Source organism: Aquarana catesbeiana, linkage group LG04 (genome assembly GCF_042186555.1).
Source record: "Aquarana catesbeiana isolate 2022-GZ linkage group LG04, ASM4218655v1, whole genome shotgun sequence".
Taxonomy (NCBI): Eukaryota; Metazoa; Chordata; class Amphibia; order Anura; family Ranidae; genus Aquarana; species Aquarana catesbeiana.
The window spans coordinates 412,847,905-412,867,343 of NC_133327.1; the positions used below are offsets into that span (position 1 = coordinate 412,847,905).

Sequence of the window (19,439 nt, forward strand, 5' to 3'; positions counted from 1 at the left end):
AAAACATTTCCACGTGTATCAGTTCGGAATCAGTATAAATCCCAGCAAATGTACAAACAGTATCCCTTTGGTTATACAGTTCACATATTTGTGGGGTAGCACACTAAACATTGTATTAATTAACGGTCTATGGTAGTAACTGTAAGTAGAAACAGACAATGCTGCCTGGATCATCCTGTTTATATGTGAGTCTAATTATCGTTGAAACAGTTGAAGAAATACTGTAGCTTTGATACAGAATGTATTCATAATGTTTTCAATGCACCTAACATAATTTGAAAAGCCATTTATATATTTTATGTATTATCTGCAAGCATTCTATAGTCATCTGAATGCCTGTTATCAAAGGTAATTATAAAGTCCTTTTTTCCTTTTGTTTAGAAATAGGTGCAGGTGTTGTCCAGTTGTAGCTGTCATACAATCAGGATGTATACCAAAGCAGCTGTTATCACTCTACATTAGCATTAGGGCTGGTTCACATCAGGAATCACAAAGGAATGCACTTGCATTGCTGTGTGATTTGAGTGCAGTGTGTTTTCAGCATATTCATTCAACAACAATGATAATTGTGATTTGACTTTTACATACAAAATGCCAATCCGATGTGTGTGGCAAAAAAAACCCAGTGATTTGAAAAAAATGTACTATAAAATATGGTAAATAATGAAAAACAATAAAAATACTAAATAACTTAGCTCTTGTGAACTAGGTATATTGTGTTCTCAAATATCAGAGGGGCAATGATTTTAAACTGACACCGAAATAGGATCTGCCAATTTTCACTTGTGAAATGTTTAAAGTCATGAAAAAGTAACTACATTTTAGCCACCTTTTACAAATGTAACAGCTGAACACATTTGTGCCATTGTTTCTATAATGGAATTCAAATGTCATTTGTGGAAGGGATCCTAAATGCAGTCTTTTTACGCTACTTACAGTTACACTAAACAATATCCTTATTCTCCACAAATAATCAATACACATCCGTTCCTTATTGCCCCTTTAATCTATTTCTCATGAATCTGTTTCTTACTATGTTTTGTTTTTTGCCTCCTTGTAAGGTTCTCTGTGAACTTCAAAGGCTCTCCTTTTCCCTTTTCTTTCCATTTGGTTGGAATGAGCAGTGCACATTAGTTGCTGTTAAGTGCACTGCTCTATGCACACTACAACTCCCATAGTCCATACTACATCTCAGAAGCAAGCAAAATAGAGTGGCTACATTCCTACACACATTTGTACTAACTATAGAGAAGTTACCCTCTAACAGTAAGTCAGATCACAAAAAAAAATTAGATTTGGAAAATTTGGAGGAGGCTGGGAGAAATAGAGGCGATCTTTTTTTTAGTTAGGAATACTGTATGTACTTTAACAGATTCTATTTTGAATCAAAGTTTAGTATCACTTTAAGGCTCGGTTTACACTGCCACAACCTGAAAGTTGGGTGCCTTACGGTGCGACTTTGCCAGGGGACTTCCTGGCAATTTTCTAGCAAATTAAGTATGACTTTGAAGCGACCTTGAAGCGACTTCCAAGGAATGCCTGGGTAATCTTTTTGTAATGTCGGATCCAAATTACATCAATATAGATGAGGAGGTGACTTCCATTAAAGTCTATGGGCACAGGTCGGATAGAAATCACCTTGAAGTAGTACAGGAACCTTTTCTAAGGTTCCTGTACTTCAGTGGTGCTAATTAAGACAGATCTCATTGACTAACATGGGATGTCACATTTTATGCGACTTGGAATCTCACAAATCGGATGCCAAGTTGCGGTAGTGTGAACCAAGCCTTAGATAAAAGAAAAAAAAAACTGTTTGAATATTGCCGCAAATTAGATGGCTTGTAAGATCTTTAGTAAATTACTTTGTCTCTCACACCTCCTATACATAGTCATCCTTACTTTTATTTTGCCATAATCAGATTTCTCTTTTTTTAATTTTTTTGTCAAGTTGTTACCCTTTTCTTCCACCAAACAAATTTCTCATTCATGTTAATTATTTTAGGAGACACAACAGCTGGAGAAAAAAAGCAGACAGGAGGAAAACAAATCTCCACATTTTCCTAAAAATGATATATAAATTGTAAAAGAGATATTCCAGAAAATCAGACAACATTGTATCATTTTGTCTGTAAAACTTTTATTTTTGTTTTTATTTTTATACTTAAAAATAATAACCAATTCTGATTATGTGTTTGGATTCTGAGCATAGATTTTTCTGACATGACTTATCTTTTCAAACAACATCTACTGTTCTGCCAGTGATTAGTCTCAGTACATTATACACTTCTAGTTCCAGTTCCTTTTGATTATTTCTCTTCAGTTCCCTGTAACATTTTTGGTTTCAGGCACATGGAATTCCAGAGATCAGGGCCAAGAGACAAACTAGTTTCATCAGTAGTTGAAAAACAACTATCTGAAATAAAAATTGCAAAACTAACTTTACCCCACCCTGGTAAAAAAAAAAATACAAACAAAATAATACAAAAATTAGACAGGCAATGTCATAAACGAGACATGGATTTAGGCATGGTCTAGAATGCTTTACACACAAAGCGGGGTACCTAACCATGTTGATTTCTATAGTGCACAGGTATGGGATCTATGGCCCAAAATAATCGAGTTAGAGTTTGATTGACATATTTGGAGTTGTATTATGCCCATCTATTAAAATGCCAAAGTGCTTTAACTTTTTGATTAGAGCAGGGAAAGGTAAGGTTTTTACTGCTATTTCCCCTTGCTTCCTGTTCCCTTGGCAACATTTTACCATGGCAGGAAACAAGAGTTAAGCCTCATACACATGAACAGATTTTCCGACGGGAATTGTGTGATGACAGGCTGTTGGCGGAAAATCCAACCGTTTGTACGCTCCAATCAGACAATTGTTGGTCAAGTTTCTGTGGACAAATGTTGGATGGCAGGTTTATAAATTTTCTGCGGACAACAGTCTGTTGTCGGATTTTCCTAGCGTGTGTACACAAGTCCGTCAGACAAAAGTCCAAAGTACAAACACGCATGCTCGGAAGCAAGGACAAGCCAGAAGCAGTCGGTCTTGTAAAACTAGCATTCGTAATGGAGAATTCACATTCGTGGCTTGGCAAATTATGAAATCTCGAAATGCAGCGCACATTCTCTTCTTCTTTAATGGGATAATAATGAAGCTGCTTTGCTGGTGATACTGACGGAGTTCTGCCAAACGTATTTAACCACTTGCTTACTGGGCACTTAAACCCCCCTCCTGTCCAGACCAATTTTCAGCTTTCAGCGCTGATGCATTTAAATGACAATTGTGAGGTCATACAACACTGTACCCAAATAAAATTTTATCATTTTTCCCCCACAAATAGAGCTTTCTTTTGGTGGTATTTGATCACCTCTGTGGTTTTTATTTTTTGTTAAAAAAATTTAAAAAGACCAAATTTTTAAAAAAAGTTTTTTTTTTTTATATTTTGTTATAAAATTTTGCAAACAGGTAATTTTTCTCCTTCATTGATATACTCTGATTAGGCAGCAGTGATGGGCAATAATAGGTGGCAGTGATGGGCACTGATGGGTGGCAGTGATGGGCACTGATGGGTGGCAATAATGGGCACTGATTGGCACTGGTTGCTTACACTGATAGGCAAGCACTGCTAGGTGGCACTGATTGGCATCACTGGTGGGCATTGATAAGTGGCACTCATGGGCATTGATAGGAGGCACTGGTGGGCACTGTGGGCACTGGCAGGTGGTGATGGCAGGTGGCACTGGCAGGGGGTACTGGTGGCACAGATGAGGCAGAATTACCTCTTCCTCTTCGGGACCGATGTCCCTTGCAGATAAGCCGGTGATCGGCTTTTTTTCTCCTCACGCTGTCAGCGTGAGGAGAAAAAAAAACGATTATCGAGCTTTTGTTTAGATCATGTGATCAGCTGTCATTGGCGGACAGCTAATCACGTGGTAAGGGGCCGGGACTGGCCCCTTACTCGGATCTGTGATCACCCGAATCTCGGTGATCACAACGCGCGCCCTGTAGGGGGTGCGTGGGGCGCGTGCACAGGGGAGGCCGTCATATGACGGCCTCCCGGAAATTCAGGTCCGCGCTGTGGCTGTCATTTGGCTATAGCGCGGACGCCAAGACCTTAAAAAGCCTTTTTGTCTAGTGATATCAAAAATAATATTATTATTTTTTAAATTTTTTTTGGTCAAGTTACCATTATCCCGTAGTTTTTTATATCAAAGATACAACTATGTTGGTGTCCCTTGTTAATTTTACATTGTATTTTTTAAAATTAACTGCCTACTCCCAAACTGTCATTTGAAGTAAAACACATAGCCAAGTATTATTCTACACAATTTTTTTATTGTGCATTAAAAAAGAAAATAAAGAAAATTAGACATGCTATATGCCTATAGAACTTAACCAAAAAGTGCATTCTATGCATCCACAAATACTTAAAATAGTACGTCACTATGTTCGTGTTTGCTGGCCGATAATTCCTTGCCGTTTGTATGCAAGACAAGTTCCTGGCTAACACCCTTCGGACAAAAGTCTGAGGTTTTGTCTGTGGAAAATCCCATCATGTGTATGAGGCTTAACTCTCTAAATACATCAAAGATAGAAATAAAAATGTTTTTCTTTAGTAGAGTAGGGGAAAACTATTACACCTGTCTAATTTGCATTTCTCTCTGTGTCTCTGTTGCCGATTTTCTCTTATTTCCTTTATGGTGACACTATTGTCAGTAGGAAGGATTTAGAGTAAACCTCTCTAATGGAGTCTCGGATAGCAGTAAAAACCCAACAACTGTGCTCTCTTTCCTTTTCGTCCTCTATACCTCTTTTCTTTTTTTTTCTGGTCCCCTTTCTTTTTTTTTCTCTTCTCCCCCTTTCCCCTCCCTCTTTATTCTGCACACATTCCAAGTTGGCCTGGTTTGAACAAGTTTGGAAACAGGTGTTGTATTTGACTGAAAAATGTGCTTCTTATCTAAAATCTTCTATTAATTGTACTCTCACAAAATTAACATAGCTTGCATTCAAGAAACCCACTTTACTGTTCAATCAGGCCCAAGATTCCTAATGCCTACTACCCTAGGGATTATTTTTCCAATTCCCAAAAATGTGCTTCTTATCTAAAATCTTCTATTATCTGTACGCTCACAAAATTAACATAGCCTGCATTCAAGAAACCCACTTTACTGTTCACTCAAGCCCAAGTTTCCTAATGCCTACTACCCTAGGGATTATTTTTCCAATTCCCAAACTAAACAGTGAGGTGTCCTTATTATTGTTATAAGTACACATTTTTCCCACACTCAGCAAATTGCTGACTCTGCTGGAAGGTGCCTGCTATTGCAGGGCTCTATTCAAGGTAATGACATTAATATTTTGATGTACCATACCCAAAAACTCCACGCAAATATCTTTTCTGTATTATTTTTTTGCACTTTTACAGCACTATCCAAAAGCTCAGTGATTGTATCTGGAGATTCAAATCTTACTTTAAACCCTGACCTAGATAAATTGGCTTTGCGGTGGGTAACTATAAACTCTGAATCCAATAATTTCAAACATCTACTTGCAGTACTACCCCAGCAGGAGTCACAGATAACTGGTTCTTCCCCAAAAGTGACATATGGCGGAGGCCTTTTGTTGGTATGGACTTCAGGACTTCTCTATGGGTCTCCCTATTGGGATGATCTTTGTCCCCTATTGGTTATTACTCGCTTAATGTGGTTGTTTCTGTTTCTGCAGCTGTTTTTACCCTCATGCATCCTGTGTCTTTGTAGGTATTACTACAGTAGGCAAGTTGCTGCATTCAACCCTTTGAGGGATTAGATACTACATATATCGATATTGTATAGACTTTCAGTACTATTGGCATATGTCCATTGTCCATGAGGTAATATCTGGTGATTACTAATGCTCCCAGGTGAGTGCATGCTATTTACACACCCATTAATCTCTGGTTCCATACATCCCACAATCATACCTTTATTATTATATTGAATATACCATATATTTTTCAGATACTTTGGAGGTTTAGTGACCCATTTCGTACCTCCCACTTTTATTGACCGGTTGTCTTTTGCTGGCCAGTATATCCATATAATGTGTGTGAGATCATGTCTTTACCATATTTTGTAAGTTTGCATTCCTTATGTATCCAAGCTTTATTCTACTTTTATATATTTATCCTATGCTGTACCCCAGCCTTATTAATGATGGTAAGCTTTATATCATACTACTTAAGGCAGCACTTTCTTGGTTGACTTCATTACATACATGTTGCAGCCTTCTGTCTGTGTCCCCATATTTGAAGTCTGCTCCAGTCGTTTTTCAGTGTGGTGTATGGGTGGTCGGCACTAGCCGGACGCATGTCCTATGTATGCCATGTTTAATATGAATACGATTATCTTTAGTAGCAATAGTTATCACTATTATCATTTCTGAATTATATGTTTTGTTTATTTAGAATATTAGCCTAAGCTCCTGAGGAAGCTCTAAAGTGCACAAAATGTAGAGCAACTGTGCATCATATCCACTTACACCAAGCCTTACTGTACACTGGCTATCGTTCCACATGGATGTGTGATATTTACCAGGAATAGGTTGTGGTGGTTATAGTGGTAGTATTAACAAAATAGATCTTAGGCAGTATATGTTGTTTGTGTAATTTTATGATATGTACAGTATCGCACAAAAGTGAAATGACACTTTGCTACAATGTAAAGTATTGAGTGTACAGCTTGTATAACAGTGTAAATTTGCTGTCCCCTCAAACGCAACATACAGCCATTGATGTCTAAACTGCTGGCAATAAAAATGAGTACACCACTACGTGAAAATGTCCAAATTGGGCCCAGTTAGCCATTTTCCCTCCCCAGTGTCATGTGACTCGTTAGTGTTACAAGGTCTCAGGTGTAAATGGGGAGCAGGTTAAATTTGGTGTTATCGCTCTCACTCTCTCATACTGGTGACTGGAAGTTCAACATGGCACCTCATGGCAAAGAACTCTCTGAGGATCTGAAAAAAATAATTATTGCTCTACATAAAGATGGCCTAGGCCAGGGATATGCAATTAGCGGACCTCCAGCTGTTACAAAACTACAAGTCCCATCATGCCTCTGGGTGTCATGCTTGTGGCTGTCAGAGTCTTGCTATGCCTCATGTGACTTGTAGTTCTGCAACAGCTGGAGGTCCGCTTAATTGAAAATCCCTGGCCTAGGCTATAAGAAGATTGCCAAGACCCTGAAACCGAGCTGAAGCATGGTGGCCAAGACCATACAGCTGTTTAAGAGGACAGGTTCCACTCAGAACAGGCCTCGTCATGGTCGACCAAAGGAGTTGAGTGCACGTTGAGGTTGAAGGGGTGGGGGGTGAGCCTGTCAGTGCTCATACCATACGCCTCATACTGCATCAAATTGGTCTGCATGGCTGTTGTCCCAGAAGGAAGCCTCTTCTAAAGATGATGCACAAGAAAGACCGCAAACAGTTTGTTGAAGACAAGCAGACTAAGGGCATGAATTACTGGAACCATGTCCTGTGGTCTGATGAGACCAATATAAACGTATTTGGTTCAAATGGTGTCAAGCAACCAGGTGAGGAGTACAAAGACAAGTGTGTCTTGCCTACAGTCAAGAATGCCAACATGTACTGTGACATACTGAAGCAGAGCATGATCCCCTCCCTTTGGAGACTGGGCTGCATGGCAGTATTCAACAAAATAACAACCCCAAACACACCTCCAAGATGACCACTGCCTTGCTAAAGAAGTTGAGGGTAAAGGTGATGGACTGGCCAAGCATGTCTCCAGACCTAATCCCTATCCAAGGGTCTTGATGAAGTCACATGTGTTGTGACGCAACACATCGGGAGGAGCTTGGTGACGTCACCAAGTGACGTTACGGCCATGACCGGAAGTTCTTACATTGTTTGACATGTTTTTTGCTGCCTGGCTTTTATATGCCATTGTTTGTGAAGGAGAATTTTAATTGCTAAATATCTTTTTAATAAATACAAATAATTATTTTTTTAAACTTACTACACTATGGAGAGCTTTCTTTTTTGCCTTCAGTCTCATGGATTGGGAGACATTTTCCTCTAGGAAAAGACTGTGGAATACCGGAGAAAAGCTGCAGTGATTCCTTGGATCCAGTGAGGAAGATTCAGCAACATTTTGGTCGTTTATCGAAGCTTCACTAGACCCGTTTGGGGTCTATCCATAAAGAAAAGACAGTAGAAGATCTGAGAAAAGTTGCAGTGATTCCTTGGATCCAGTGAAGAAGATTCAAGAACAATTTGGTCGTTTATCGATGCTTCACTAGACCCGTTTGGGGTCTATCTATAAGGAAAAGACCGTGAAAGACCAGAGAAAAGCTGCATTGATTCCTTGGATCCAGTGAGGAAGATTCAGCAACAGTTTGGTTGTTTCTCGATGCTTCATTAGACCCGTTTGGGGTCTATCCATAAGGTGAGAGGTTAGCACTACTGGGGAAGGATTGCAGAAAGTTATCAATACCAGCTTACATTTGTAAATTGGACTCCTACATTCGTCCCTTTCCCCCTCATCTGTATTTGTCTGCATAGGATTACCTTTGTTTATACTCTTAATTTGGGACTGTCCATCTCTCTGAATCAACAGATTCCTTTGGTTGTGTTTTTTATTATAATTTGAGTATTCCCACGCAATTATTTATTTGAAGTTTATTTTAATGTGATGCACTTTATTGGACTTTATTGCACCTATGTTCAGTTTTATATTACTTGGATGCGATACACTTTATAGGATATTGAACACATATTTATGTGTCTCTCTTCACGAAGAGTACTTGAGAGACCCTTTGATACTTATATAATTGTTGCTTATTTTGCACTTGTGATGTGTTTTATTAATTAGCGCTACTTCATCATATTTAAACGTATGTATTTTTACTGTTGCCCTTTATGTCAAAAAACCTCAAAGGGTATTCTGAAAAAAAAAAAATTGGTACATACAGTTTCCCCTATGGCAGTGTCAAGTTACTCATGCCTTTTTTTTAAAGCTTGTACATTAGCCTTATAAAAAAAAAATATATATATATATATATATATATATATATATATATTCAGCTGCCATAGACTATGTTGGGGTTTGGCGCTAAGTTTGGCATTTGCAGATTTTACACTGGGTTCACAAAACTTTCTTTAAACAGAATTCAGGTCAACTTGCTCATCCCTGAAAGTAACAAGGTGTGGTCACTGAGGCAGAATGTACACCTTTTTGCTCTGCCTCAATCTAAGCTCATGGGAGAAAATGATCATTTTTCCATGTGAATGATTTATTGTGCATGTCGCCCTCTGGCTGGGACATATACATGATGTGGGCAGGGGAGGGGGGAGTCTTAAAAGAGGCTCTAACTCTTCCTCTTACAATCAAAAATGAAAAAAAAATGGCTAAAGCTGGGCTTCAAATTAGAGGTACGGTAATACACTGTCGGATGACTATTTCCAAGTTAGCCAATAGGATGCAGTCGCAAAGCCTAATAAACTGATGTTTTTAAACAAAATCACAGATTTAGGAAGATTAACATATAAAAAGCACTTATCAGTTTGCCTGTTTGAAATTAGTTTTAACAGATAACGATGATGAAAAACTCTCATCCCATGCCCACAGCATGACTGTAAATTACATAATGACTTATCAGTTATGTTGGTCACCTATTTTTATAGCATACGTTTTAGATGATCTGCCATTGCCAGTTCCATATGAGAACTGCTAAACAGTCTTATGTCTGCATGATTGATGAATGGTAATACAACCATTTTGCCTGCAGCTGTTGCAGCTGATAGAAAGCCAACAGTTATAGCTGGTTCTTGGGCATGAATAATCTACTTTATTTGCAAATGTTGGGAAAGAAACATGCAAACAATGTCTTATGTCCTGTTAGGACATAAAGTATACATATAATAGAAGAGAAATTAAATTTATATGTTATGACAATATAACTTACCATGTAACCAGAATACATAACAGTATGTTTGACAGAAGGATAATGAATTGGCTGTCTGTCTCCATGAGCATGATGCAATGTAAAGGGAGGGCAAGAAGCAAGGGACTTAGAATAAAAGCACTGATTATACACGGGATGGTATGCTGTCATTCAGTGACATTTATTAGGTACTGGAGGTCAGAATTTGCCTCTTCTGCACACTATCATTAACTCTCTTATTGAACTTTAGTCTATTTGTCATTTGGACATACACAGACTATGACAAAACTGAAACATTCTTTACTATGAATGGGTTTTCCTAGAACACTGCATTTTTTTCTACTGGACAATTACCTTTTACATTCTTCCCAAAATAGATTGCAAATTAATAGAACATACTGTAATTGACAAGTGGCTGTAAGCATAGTCAGCTTGTGCAATTTGTGTCCAGTACAGTAGCACACAGTGCAATTCAATGGGGAGTGCCCAGAGTCAGATTACTAGCTGGGGTTCCTACTCACTGACCCATTGAACCTCTGTACATCCCTTCAGTATTACAGAATTACCTTTGCTGTTTTGTTTTGTGCATTTCCTAATGTGTAATGTATACCCCTTAGTTTAACATTAGCCTGCAATGGTCAAAAAGATATTAATAGTGGGTAGTATATTTCACATAGTTATAATAGCTCTGATAACAAGGGATCATTACCTCAGATATGGTGGCATCACACTAGTAATGTGGTATCACTCTGGTAAAACTGAATTAAACTTTTTAACACTAATCAAGGATCCCTTTCAAGTATTGTTTTTGGTATACTGTATTTATTAATATAATTCTGGAATTCATGTACTCTCCTGTTTGTAATCCGTCAAAATTTGTTAATAAAAATATATTCAACCTTAACACGAATCAAGTAAAATACTAAAATATCATTCTGGTAATATTGCATGACATTGACATCATGTAATTGTTCTGCTACCAGAAACATTGGTATATTATAGCCCTACAGTGGGTGGCCATTTTTGTATAGGGTTTCCTGTTACATGATGCTGGACCGAACAAAAAAAAAGTCTGTGGAACAGGACAAGTGGTATTTTTGTTCAGGAATAATGATCATGTTTAGATGTTTAGATTGAAGTAGGATCATATATAGATTGTTTTTTGTATATATGATTTTTATCGATGTTTCTTTCATGTTCCTGTTGTTTGTATTATATATATATATTTCAATAAATGCTAATATTTTTGTATATTTCTTCTGTTTGTTGTGCCTTTAAAGTCTGACCACAGGTTTTCTTTTTTTGGAATTCTTTTTCTTTATTTCTTCACAAATTTACAGATGAGGCATTTTGAGTTCTGTTTCTTTTTTGTATTGAAGTAGGATTCAGTCAAACGAAATGTGGTGTTCGCTTGCCCGTAAAAGCGAACCATCGACTGCTTCTGGAAGTCATACATTTGGATGCAGTATCACTACAGCTGCTAAATGTACCAGGTTCAAAATGTCTCCCTGGCAATGTACCCTACCCTATCTGAGAGTCTTGTATTGTTCAGCAGGGGGGTGTACATCTGCTCCCTCCTTTCCTTGTCAGTCAGGCTGCATGCAAGAATAAGGGTCTGGTATGGATTTTGAAGGGACCTCATGCCAATTTTTTGGGGGTCCCCCTTCAAATCCATATCACATCTTCACCTAAGATAATGGTCTAGTATGCGTTTTCAAGAGGAAACCCCAAGGATTTTTTTTTGCTGTAGGATGTACTATAGAAAAAGTGACATTTTAGCTTGAGAACCCCCTACGGGTCCCTCAAAATAAATACCAGAGCTTATGGGGTCTTGTCTGTGTATTTTGGAGGTCCCCATGCCATTTTTTACAAAAGAAAAAGTTGGCAGGAAAATGCTAATTACCAGAAATTTAAATGATATTTGACAGACCTCTTGCAAACCAAACACAGGTATGTTGGCCTCATCCCTATTCAGGGTCGCAGAAAAGAATAAAACAAGAACCCATAAGCACCCCCACATTGATCTTGCCGCCTTTTACGTACATAGCTGCAAGAGCATTCTGTTGCAGCCAGCTAAATATAGAAATATGTTACAATTTACCTATGTATAGTTTAGCCGCACTTCCCACTTTGTAATCAATGCACAGCAAAGCAATTTCTTTTAAAATCCTTGAATTGCATGTGCATGGTGCAGGTGCATGGGTTTTACTTGAATCAGAAGAATAAATAATTGTCGGGACCATTAGCAATTTTCGCTGTCCTATGGACCATATAATAATTCTTGTAGTCCTTCAAAGCTCATCCTCTGCATTTAATCTTTCTAAAACTGTTAAAAAAATGAAGCCTTTACTGGGAGACATACAACATCCAGAAGGAAGCAGCATAAAACAATTTTGTGAATATTTCTTACTTTTGAAAGAATCAGTCCACTCATAAATGTTATTTCTGTTTAGGGTAGATTATGGAGGGCATCCACTGGCAGTTTTCTGGTAGTCCCCAGTGGTGAATACTACAGGATGCCCCTATGCTTATAATTGATAGTAGAAGTAGTCTTTTATTGTTCCTGTGGGATTGTTCACTCATTTATGGAGAATATTTCTTTAATTTATTGTTTTATCTTCTTAACTTTAAAAATCACTTGTGTATAAAAACTGGACAAGGAGCTGCTGGCCAGTCAGGAGTGGCAGATTTATACGAAATATTCACACACATTTACAAAATACATGCATTTCTATTCTTTTAAAGTTGATCTGTCACTTTGCCCATGGAGAGCAAAGTGGAAAGTGAACCAGGTTAATTATTTTTCTTATATTTTTATGTAATAAATTATATTTATTAGGAAAAAAAATTCCATCATCAAGAAGACATTGATTGATAAGGAAAATTGTCACCTTATCATGCAAGCTAGGACTTAAGGTGTTTTTAAAACTTTTTTTTAGCTTTGGATAGAGTGGGGAAGGGATAGATTTTCTATCAATGTTTCATTCCAATAGGTTGATTCACACTCTATTTTTTTCCTGGAGACCATTGTCACTGAGACAGAAAGGTGGGGGGATCCAAAATTTTTGAGTTGTCACCAAAGTAGGGTGTGGAGGCAAATCATCCAATGTGTATTAGATTTAAATAAGTGCTATGTGCTCAGTGCAAAGACCACACGTGACAAATTAAATCGTGGCGCTACTACTCATAAATCTATTTCACCTCCTAAGGTAAAAAAACTAAATCTAACAAACACCTCTTGACCGGTGCTCATCTATATATAGTGTAAAAAATGGATAGCTGTGTACAATAGTACTAAGATGAAAACATACTATTGATGAATCCACATCAAAAAAACATGTGTCTAAACAATATGTCAAAACACCACAAAAATAAATAAACGTGACTTAGTGTCAATCTCACTCAGATGCTGTTATAATATGATAACTCATATGTATAAGCCCATCAGATGGCGATCCGTGAGCATCACCACACACTTCTACATAAAAGTGAATATATAAATCAAGTCCCTTTAAATATCACACAAGTGTGCCAACAAGTGTCCAAATCAGTGCTCATAAAAGCAATAAAACTGGTGCATCCGCAAGTTTCTCTATTTCAGGAGTGTAGATTCTTCTAGTGCAATCTTCCACCACACCTCTGTGTTCAGTGACCACTCTCCCTATGGACAGCCACTCACCAGCTCCTCATGCCTCCACTTACGTATGAGGCTAAAAGGCATAGATGTCTGCTCCTGACGGCAAGGGTAAAACTCTTATCCATCCGGAAGAGCGTTCCATATAGAAACAAAAAAACTCCCAATAGTGTAATACTGTAAAACACTTTTAATGATTCACACTGCAAATACCACTTCAACAGTTTCACTCACATTGTGTAAAAAATAAAAACACAGCAAACTCCACAGCAATCTATCCAGTGTAGTATTAACCGGCTGCTAAGATCAATCTCCTAGGGGGTATGCGGTCACGGCGGACCCTCTAAAAGCCAGCGTATAGGAAGTATCTCTCACCCTCTCCCCGCCTGCTTCTTGAATGAGTATAGCCGTCTCCCCCACTCGGTAATCCGTGCAGCTAACTTTCTCCTGTCACTCGTACGTGGTGTTAACCTTCATGCGGCCACGCCCCCGACATGTTTCGATACACCTGTATCTTAATCATGGGATAGGCCGCTCTAGATGCCCATCATTCCTTTTATCCCCTCCTCTAACCAATCAAATGAGGAGTCTCAGTGCGCATGCGCACCTATTTACTCGGCACTTGCGCCTTACGAGTGTCCCCGTGAGCGCAAACCCCCATCACTCGTGACAGCAGAACATGACATGCTGCTGTCTCTCCTAAAGTTGTTAAAACAATCTCCCCACCTCTTTCTACCACCATTACCATAGCGGCATCCCGGGGTGGTGGAGCATACAACAGCATTAATTAACCCTGACATGTCATATATGAAACCAACACTGTGCTTCACACCTGTTAGAGCGATATGTACATATAAAATCCTACATTAACATTACAATGCTTATCAATATAAATGATATAAGTATCCTCACAGTCAAATATATTGAAACAACCTCTTAAACATGGTTATAATCAGGGACTCTATCTAATTTCGAGCTTACTATATTCTGTGTAATTAAACAATATTAATAATTAAAAAATACACATAGAATAGATATTAAAAATATTAAAAATATTAAAAATATATAGAAGTGGCTAAATAATATCATTTAAATGACCAGATCTCAACTTTCAATGGAAAATGGTCATTAATTGATATTGAAAAATAAAATATAATACTTCTAAAAAAGTGTCAATAATTCTATTGTTGAAATAGTACAGTAGATCGACTTATTGACATATCTAATTAGTCAAACTACAAGGACATAATAATGTATGTAAATGTAATGTAATGTAAAATCCATAAAAATGACAATCCGTAAAAATAGCCCCCCATTCATAACAACGTAAGGGCATATGTGGGATAGGGAACTATGTAGTCTGCCTACCAATAGAATCTGTCTAAAAATCATTTAAAAAACAGTTTAGGTCCAATTCAATGTTGAGGCCTCTCGGGGTCAAACTCTTAAAGAGAAATATCCATTTCGTCTCTCTTTGTGAGAGGTCTCTTACCCTGTTGGACCCCCTCCAGGATGGATAGACCACATCGATGCCACAAAATTGTAACAGTGAGGGGTCTTGTTGGTGTTTGACTCTAAAGTGCATAGATACACTATGATACTTGTATCCGTTTTTTATGTTGGTGAGATGTTCATTAATACGAACTTTCAACTGCCTCTTGGTCCTCCCAACGTAGTACAGGCCACACGGGCACCACATCAGATATACCACATGTGTAGTAGTGCATGTGCTAAATTCTTTAATTTCAAACCTTTCCCCTTCTCTGTTAGTGACACTCGTAATGCCTCTGTTGCTGACCCTAACTGTTTTACAACAAATGCATTTCCTACAACAGAAAAAACCTTTAAAATCAAAGGACAAAGATCTTGGTTTTGGTGGATCCAGGATCTTTTTTACTATCTGGTCACCTATATTTGGGGCCTTCCTGTAAATAAACTTTGGCCATGCTGGACCAGATAGTAAAAAAGATCCTGGATCCACCAAAACCAAGATCTTTGTCCTTTGATTTTAAAGGTTTTTTCTGTTGTAGGAAATGCATTTGTTGTAAAACAGTTAGGGTCAGCAACAGAGGCATTACGAGTGTCACTAACAGAGAAGGGGAAAGGTTTGAAATTAAAGAATTTAGCACATGCACTACTACACATGTGGTATATCTGATGTGGTGCCCGTGTGGCCTGTACTACGTTGGGAGGACCAAGAGGCAGTTGAAAGTTCGTATTAATGAACATCTCACCAACATAAAAAACGGATACAAGTATCATAGTGTATCTATGCACTTTAGAGTCAAACACCAACAAGACCCCTCACTGTTACAATTTTGTGGCATCAATGTGGTCTATCCATCCTGGAGGGGGTCCAACAGGGTAAGAGACCTCTCACAAAGAGAGACGAAATGGATATTTCTCTTTAAGAGTTTGACCCTGAGAGGCCTCAACATTGAATTGGACCTAAACTGTTTTTTAAATGATTTTTAGACAGATTCTATTGGTAGGCAGACTACATAGTTCCCTATCCCACATATGCCCTTACGTTGTTATGAATGGGGGGCTATTTTTACGGATTGTCATTTTTATGGATTTTACATTAAATTACATTTACATACATTATTATGTCCTTGTAGTTTGACTAATTAGATATGTCAATAAGTCGATCTACTGTACTATTTCAGCAATAGAATTATTGACACTTTTTTAGAAGTATTATATTTTATTTTTCAATATCAAATAATGACCATTTTCCATTGAAAGTTGAGATCTGGTCATTTAAATGATATTATTTAGCCACTTCTATATATTTTTAATATTTTTAATATTTTTAATATCTATTCTATGTGTATTTTTTAATTATTAATATTGTTTAATTACACAGAATATAGTAAGCTCGAAATTAGATAGAGTCCCTGATTATAACCATGTTTAAGAGGTTGTTTCAATATATTTGACTGTGAGGATACTTATATCATTTATATTGATAAGCATTGTAATGTTAATGTAGGATTTTATATGTACATATCGCTCTAACAGGTGTGAAGCACAGTGTTGGTTTCATATATGACATGTCAGGGTTAATTAATGCTGTTGTATGCTCCACCACCCCGGGATGCCGCTATGGTAATGGTGGTAGAAAGAGGTGGGGAGATTGTTTTAACAACTTTAGGAGAGACAGCAGCATGTCATGTTCTGCTGTCACGAGTGATGGGGGTTTGCGCTCACGGGGACACTCGTAAGGCGCAAGTGCCGAGTAAATAGGTGCGCATGCGCACTGAGACTCCTCATTTGATTGGTTAGAGGAGGGGATAAAAGGAATGATGGGCATCTAGAGCGGCCTATCCCATGATTAAGATACAGGTGTATCGAAACATGTCGGGGGCGTGGCCGCATGAAGGTTAACACCACGTACGAGTGACAGGAGAAAGTTAGCTGCACGGATTACCGAGTGGGGGAGACGGCTATACTCATTCAAGAAGCAGGCGGGGAGAGGGTGAGAGATACTTCCTATACGCTGGCTTTTAGAGGGTCCGCCGTGACCGCATACCCCCTAGGAGATTGATCTTAGCAGCCGGTTAATACTACACTGGATAGATTGCTGTGGAGTTTGCTGTGTTTTTATTTTTTACACAATGTGAGTGAAACTGTTGAAGTGGTATTTGCAGTGTGAATCATTAAAAGTGTTTTACAGTATTACACTATTGGGAGTTTTTTTGTTTCTATATGGAACGCTCTTCCGGATGGATAAGAGTTTTACCCTTGCCGTCAGGAGCAGACATCTATGCCTTTTAGCCTCATACGTAAGTGGAGGCATGAGGAGCTGGTGAGTGGCTGTCCATAGGGAGAGTGGTCACTGAACACAGAGGTGTGGTGGAAGATTGCACTAGAAGAATCTACACTCCTGAAATAGAGAAACTTGCGGATGCACCAGTTTTATTGCTTTTATGAGCACTGATTTGGACACTTGTTGGCACACTTGTGTGATATTTAAAGGGACTTGATTTATATATTCACTTTTATGTAGAAGTGTGTGGTGATGCTCACGGATCGCCATCTGATGGGCTTATACATATGAGTTATCATATTATAACAGCATCTGAGTGAGATTGACACTAAGTCACGTTTATTTATTTTTGTGGTGTTTTGACATATTGTTTAGACACATGTTTTTTTGATGTGGATTCATCAATAGTATGTTTTCATCTTAGTACTATTGTACACAGCTATCCATTTTTTACACTATATATAGATGAGCACCGGTCAAGAGGTGTTTGTTAGATTTAGTTTTTTTACCTTAGGAGGTGAAATAGATTTATGAGTAGTAGCGCCACGATTTAATTTGTCACGTGTGGTCTTTGCACTGAGCACATAGCACTTATTTAAATCTAATACACATTGTTTTTCTGATATTAAGTGGCAGCTTTAGGTAGGAACTCTTAACCAGGTGAATAAGATCATCAGTGTTAACCATCCAAGGCGCAGTGGGGGTTGACCTAGTATAGGAGGGACTTTTTTTACCTAGGAAAAACCGCATATTTACAAATCATCCAATGGATATACATTTTTGAATGGCAATTGTCTAATGATGATCCCTCATTTTGGGGAGATTTTCTCAAATTTCCTGTTGCTTCTTTAGGTCACATAGTGAAGGAAAATCTCCCAAATGAGAACAAAATTTAGCCCTTCCCTCTTTTTCAAAAATTAAAGACAAAAATTGTCTTTATATACATAAGTACAATGGTTTGATCCAAAATGATAATGCAGTTGCATTTTACAATTTAAGATGAAATACAATAAACCTACCTTAATGATGTGATGCTTCTTGTCCAGTACTGGCATCTTAAACATCTGGCACCAATAAGTTGTGTCTTTATATGGAATAGGAACCTATCTTGAAGAGAAATAGGAAGCTTGAAGTTGAAATCTAGACATATACAAATGAAGGCAGCTCTATCAATATTGTTACACCATTAAATGTATTTTTATTTTTATAATATTTTTTGTTGATTTTTTTTTTTCATTTTATTACAAGCAGTATAAGTATCTGAATTTGACCATAATTCCAGTATTGCAAGAGTGGGGTGAGAAAGGATGAAGCAGCAGAAGGAGCTAGTCATTTATTTTTGCTAACAAAGAGAGTGCTAATAGGATGGCGATCAGAAAGATTTGCTCATTACTGTGCTTACGATGCTTCTCACTTTACTGTCCATTAACAGGCTGAGGCAGGTCCAAGAAGATTTGGGTTCAGAGTAAGTGGGTTAAATGATGATGAAGAACATCAGGGGTAGCTCTGGACTGAAGGTGAATATTGCAGTGAAAACTGTTTTTTATATTTTATTTTTGCATGGGCTGTTTATTTTTATGCTGTTATTTTTGGTTAGAGTTCTGCTTTAAATATTTTAACAGCAAAAATATCACACATAGCAGGTTATAATGTATATTCTTTTAAATTTAATGTTAAATTTAATGAAACTGAATTTAAATGTAGACCAAAAGGATCACCATTACACATTTAAGTTATTTCCGCCCAAAAATTATTTTTCTGAAGTGGATTGAGATCAGCATGTTATAACACATATACCATTGGAGCTCCAAATATTAAATTGTCCTGGTGGGTTTACTGTTTCTTGTCCCTACTCAGCCAATATGACCTTATTTAGCTTTAGTGCAGAAAATATGGCTTTCTGCTTTGAATCTTCTATTAAATTCTTTTAGAAAATAGAAAGGGGAGAACATAAATGTCTTGCCTGGCTTAAAGAGTAAATGCAATGCTTGGGAGGGCTAGAAACTCCAACTTTGAGATTTACAAACAGGAGTTCTGAGAGGTTTAAAGCAGTTGGCCAGAGAGTAACATGCTAGAACTGATGTTAAA

The 19,439-nt window shown here is 37.7% G+C and overlaps 1 protein-coding gene across 1 annotated transcript in view; it reads right to left on the minus strand.

Annotated features, from left to right (window-relative positions):
* The window catches only part of MOXD1 (monooxygenase DBH like 1), a 104,559-nt gene that overhangs the window by 37,939 nt on the left and 47,181 nt on the right, over positions 1–19,439 (minus strand). The window contains exon 4 of the mRNA XM_073627293.1: positions 18,371–18,454. Within this exon, the coding sequence (XP_073483394.1) occupies positions 18,371–18,454 (84 nt within the window). The remainder of the gene's footprint in view (positions 1–18,370; positions 18,455–19,439) is intronic.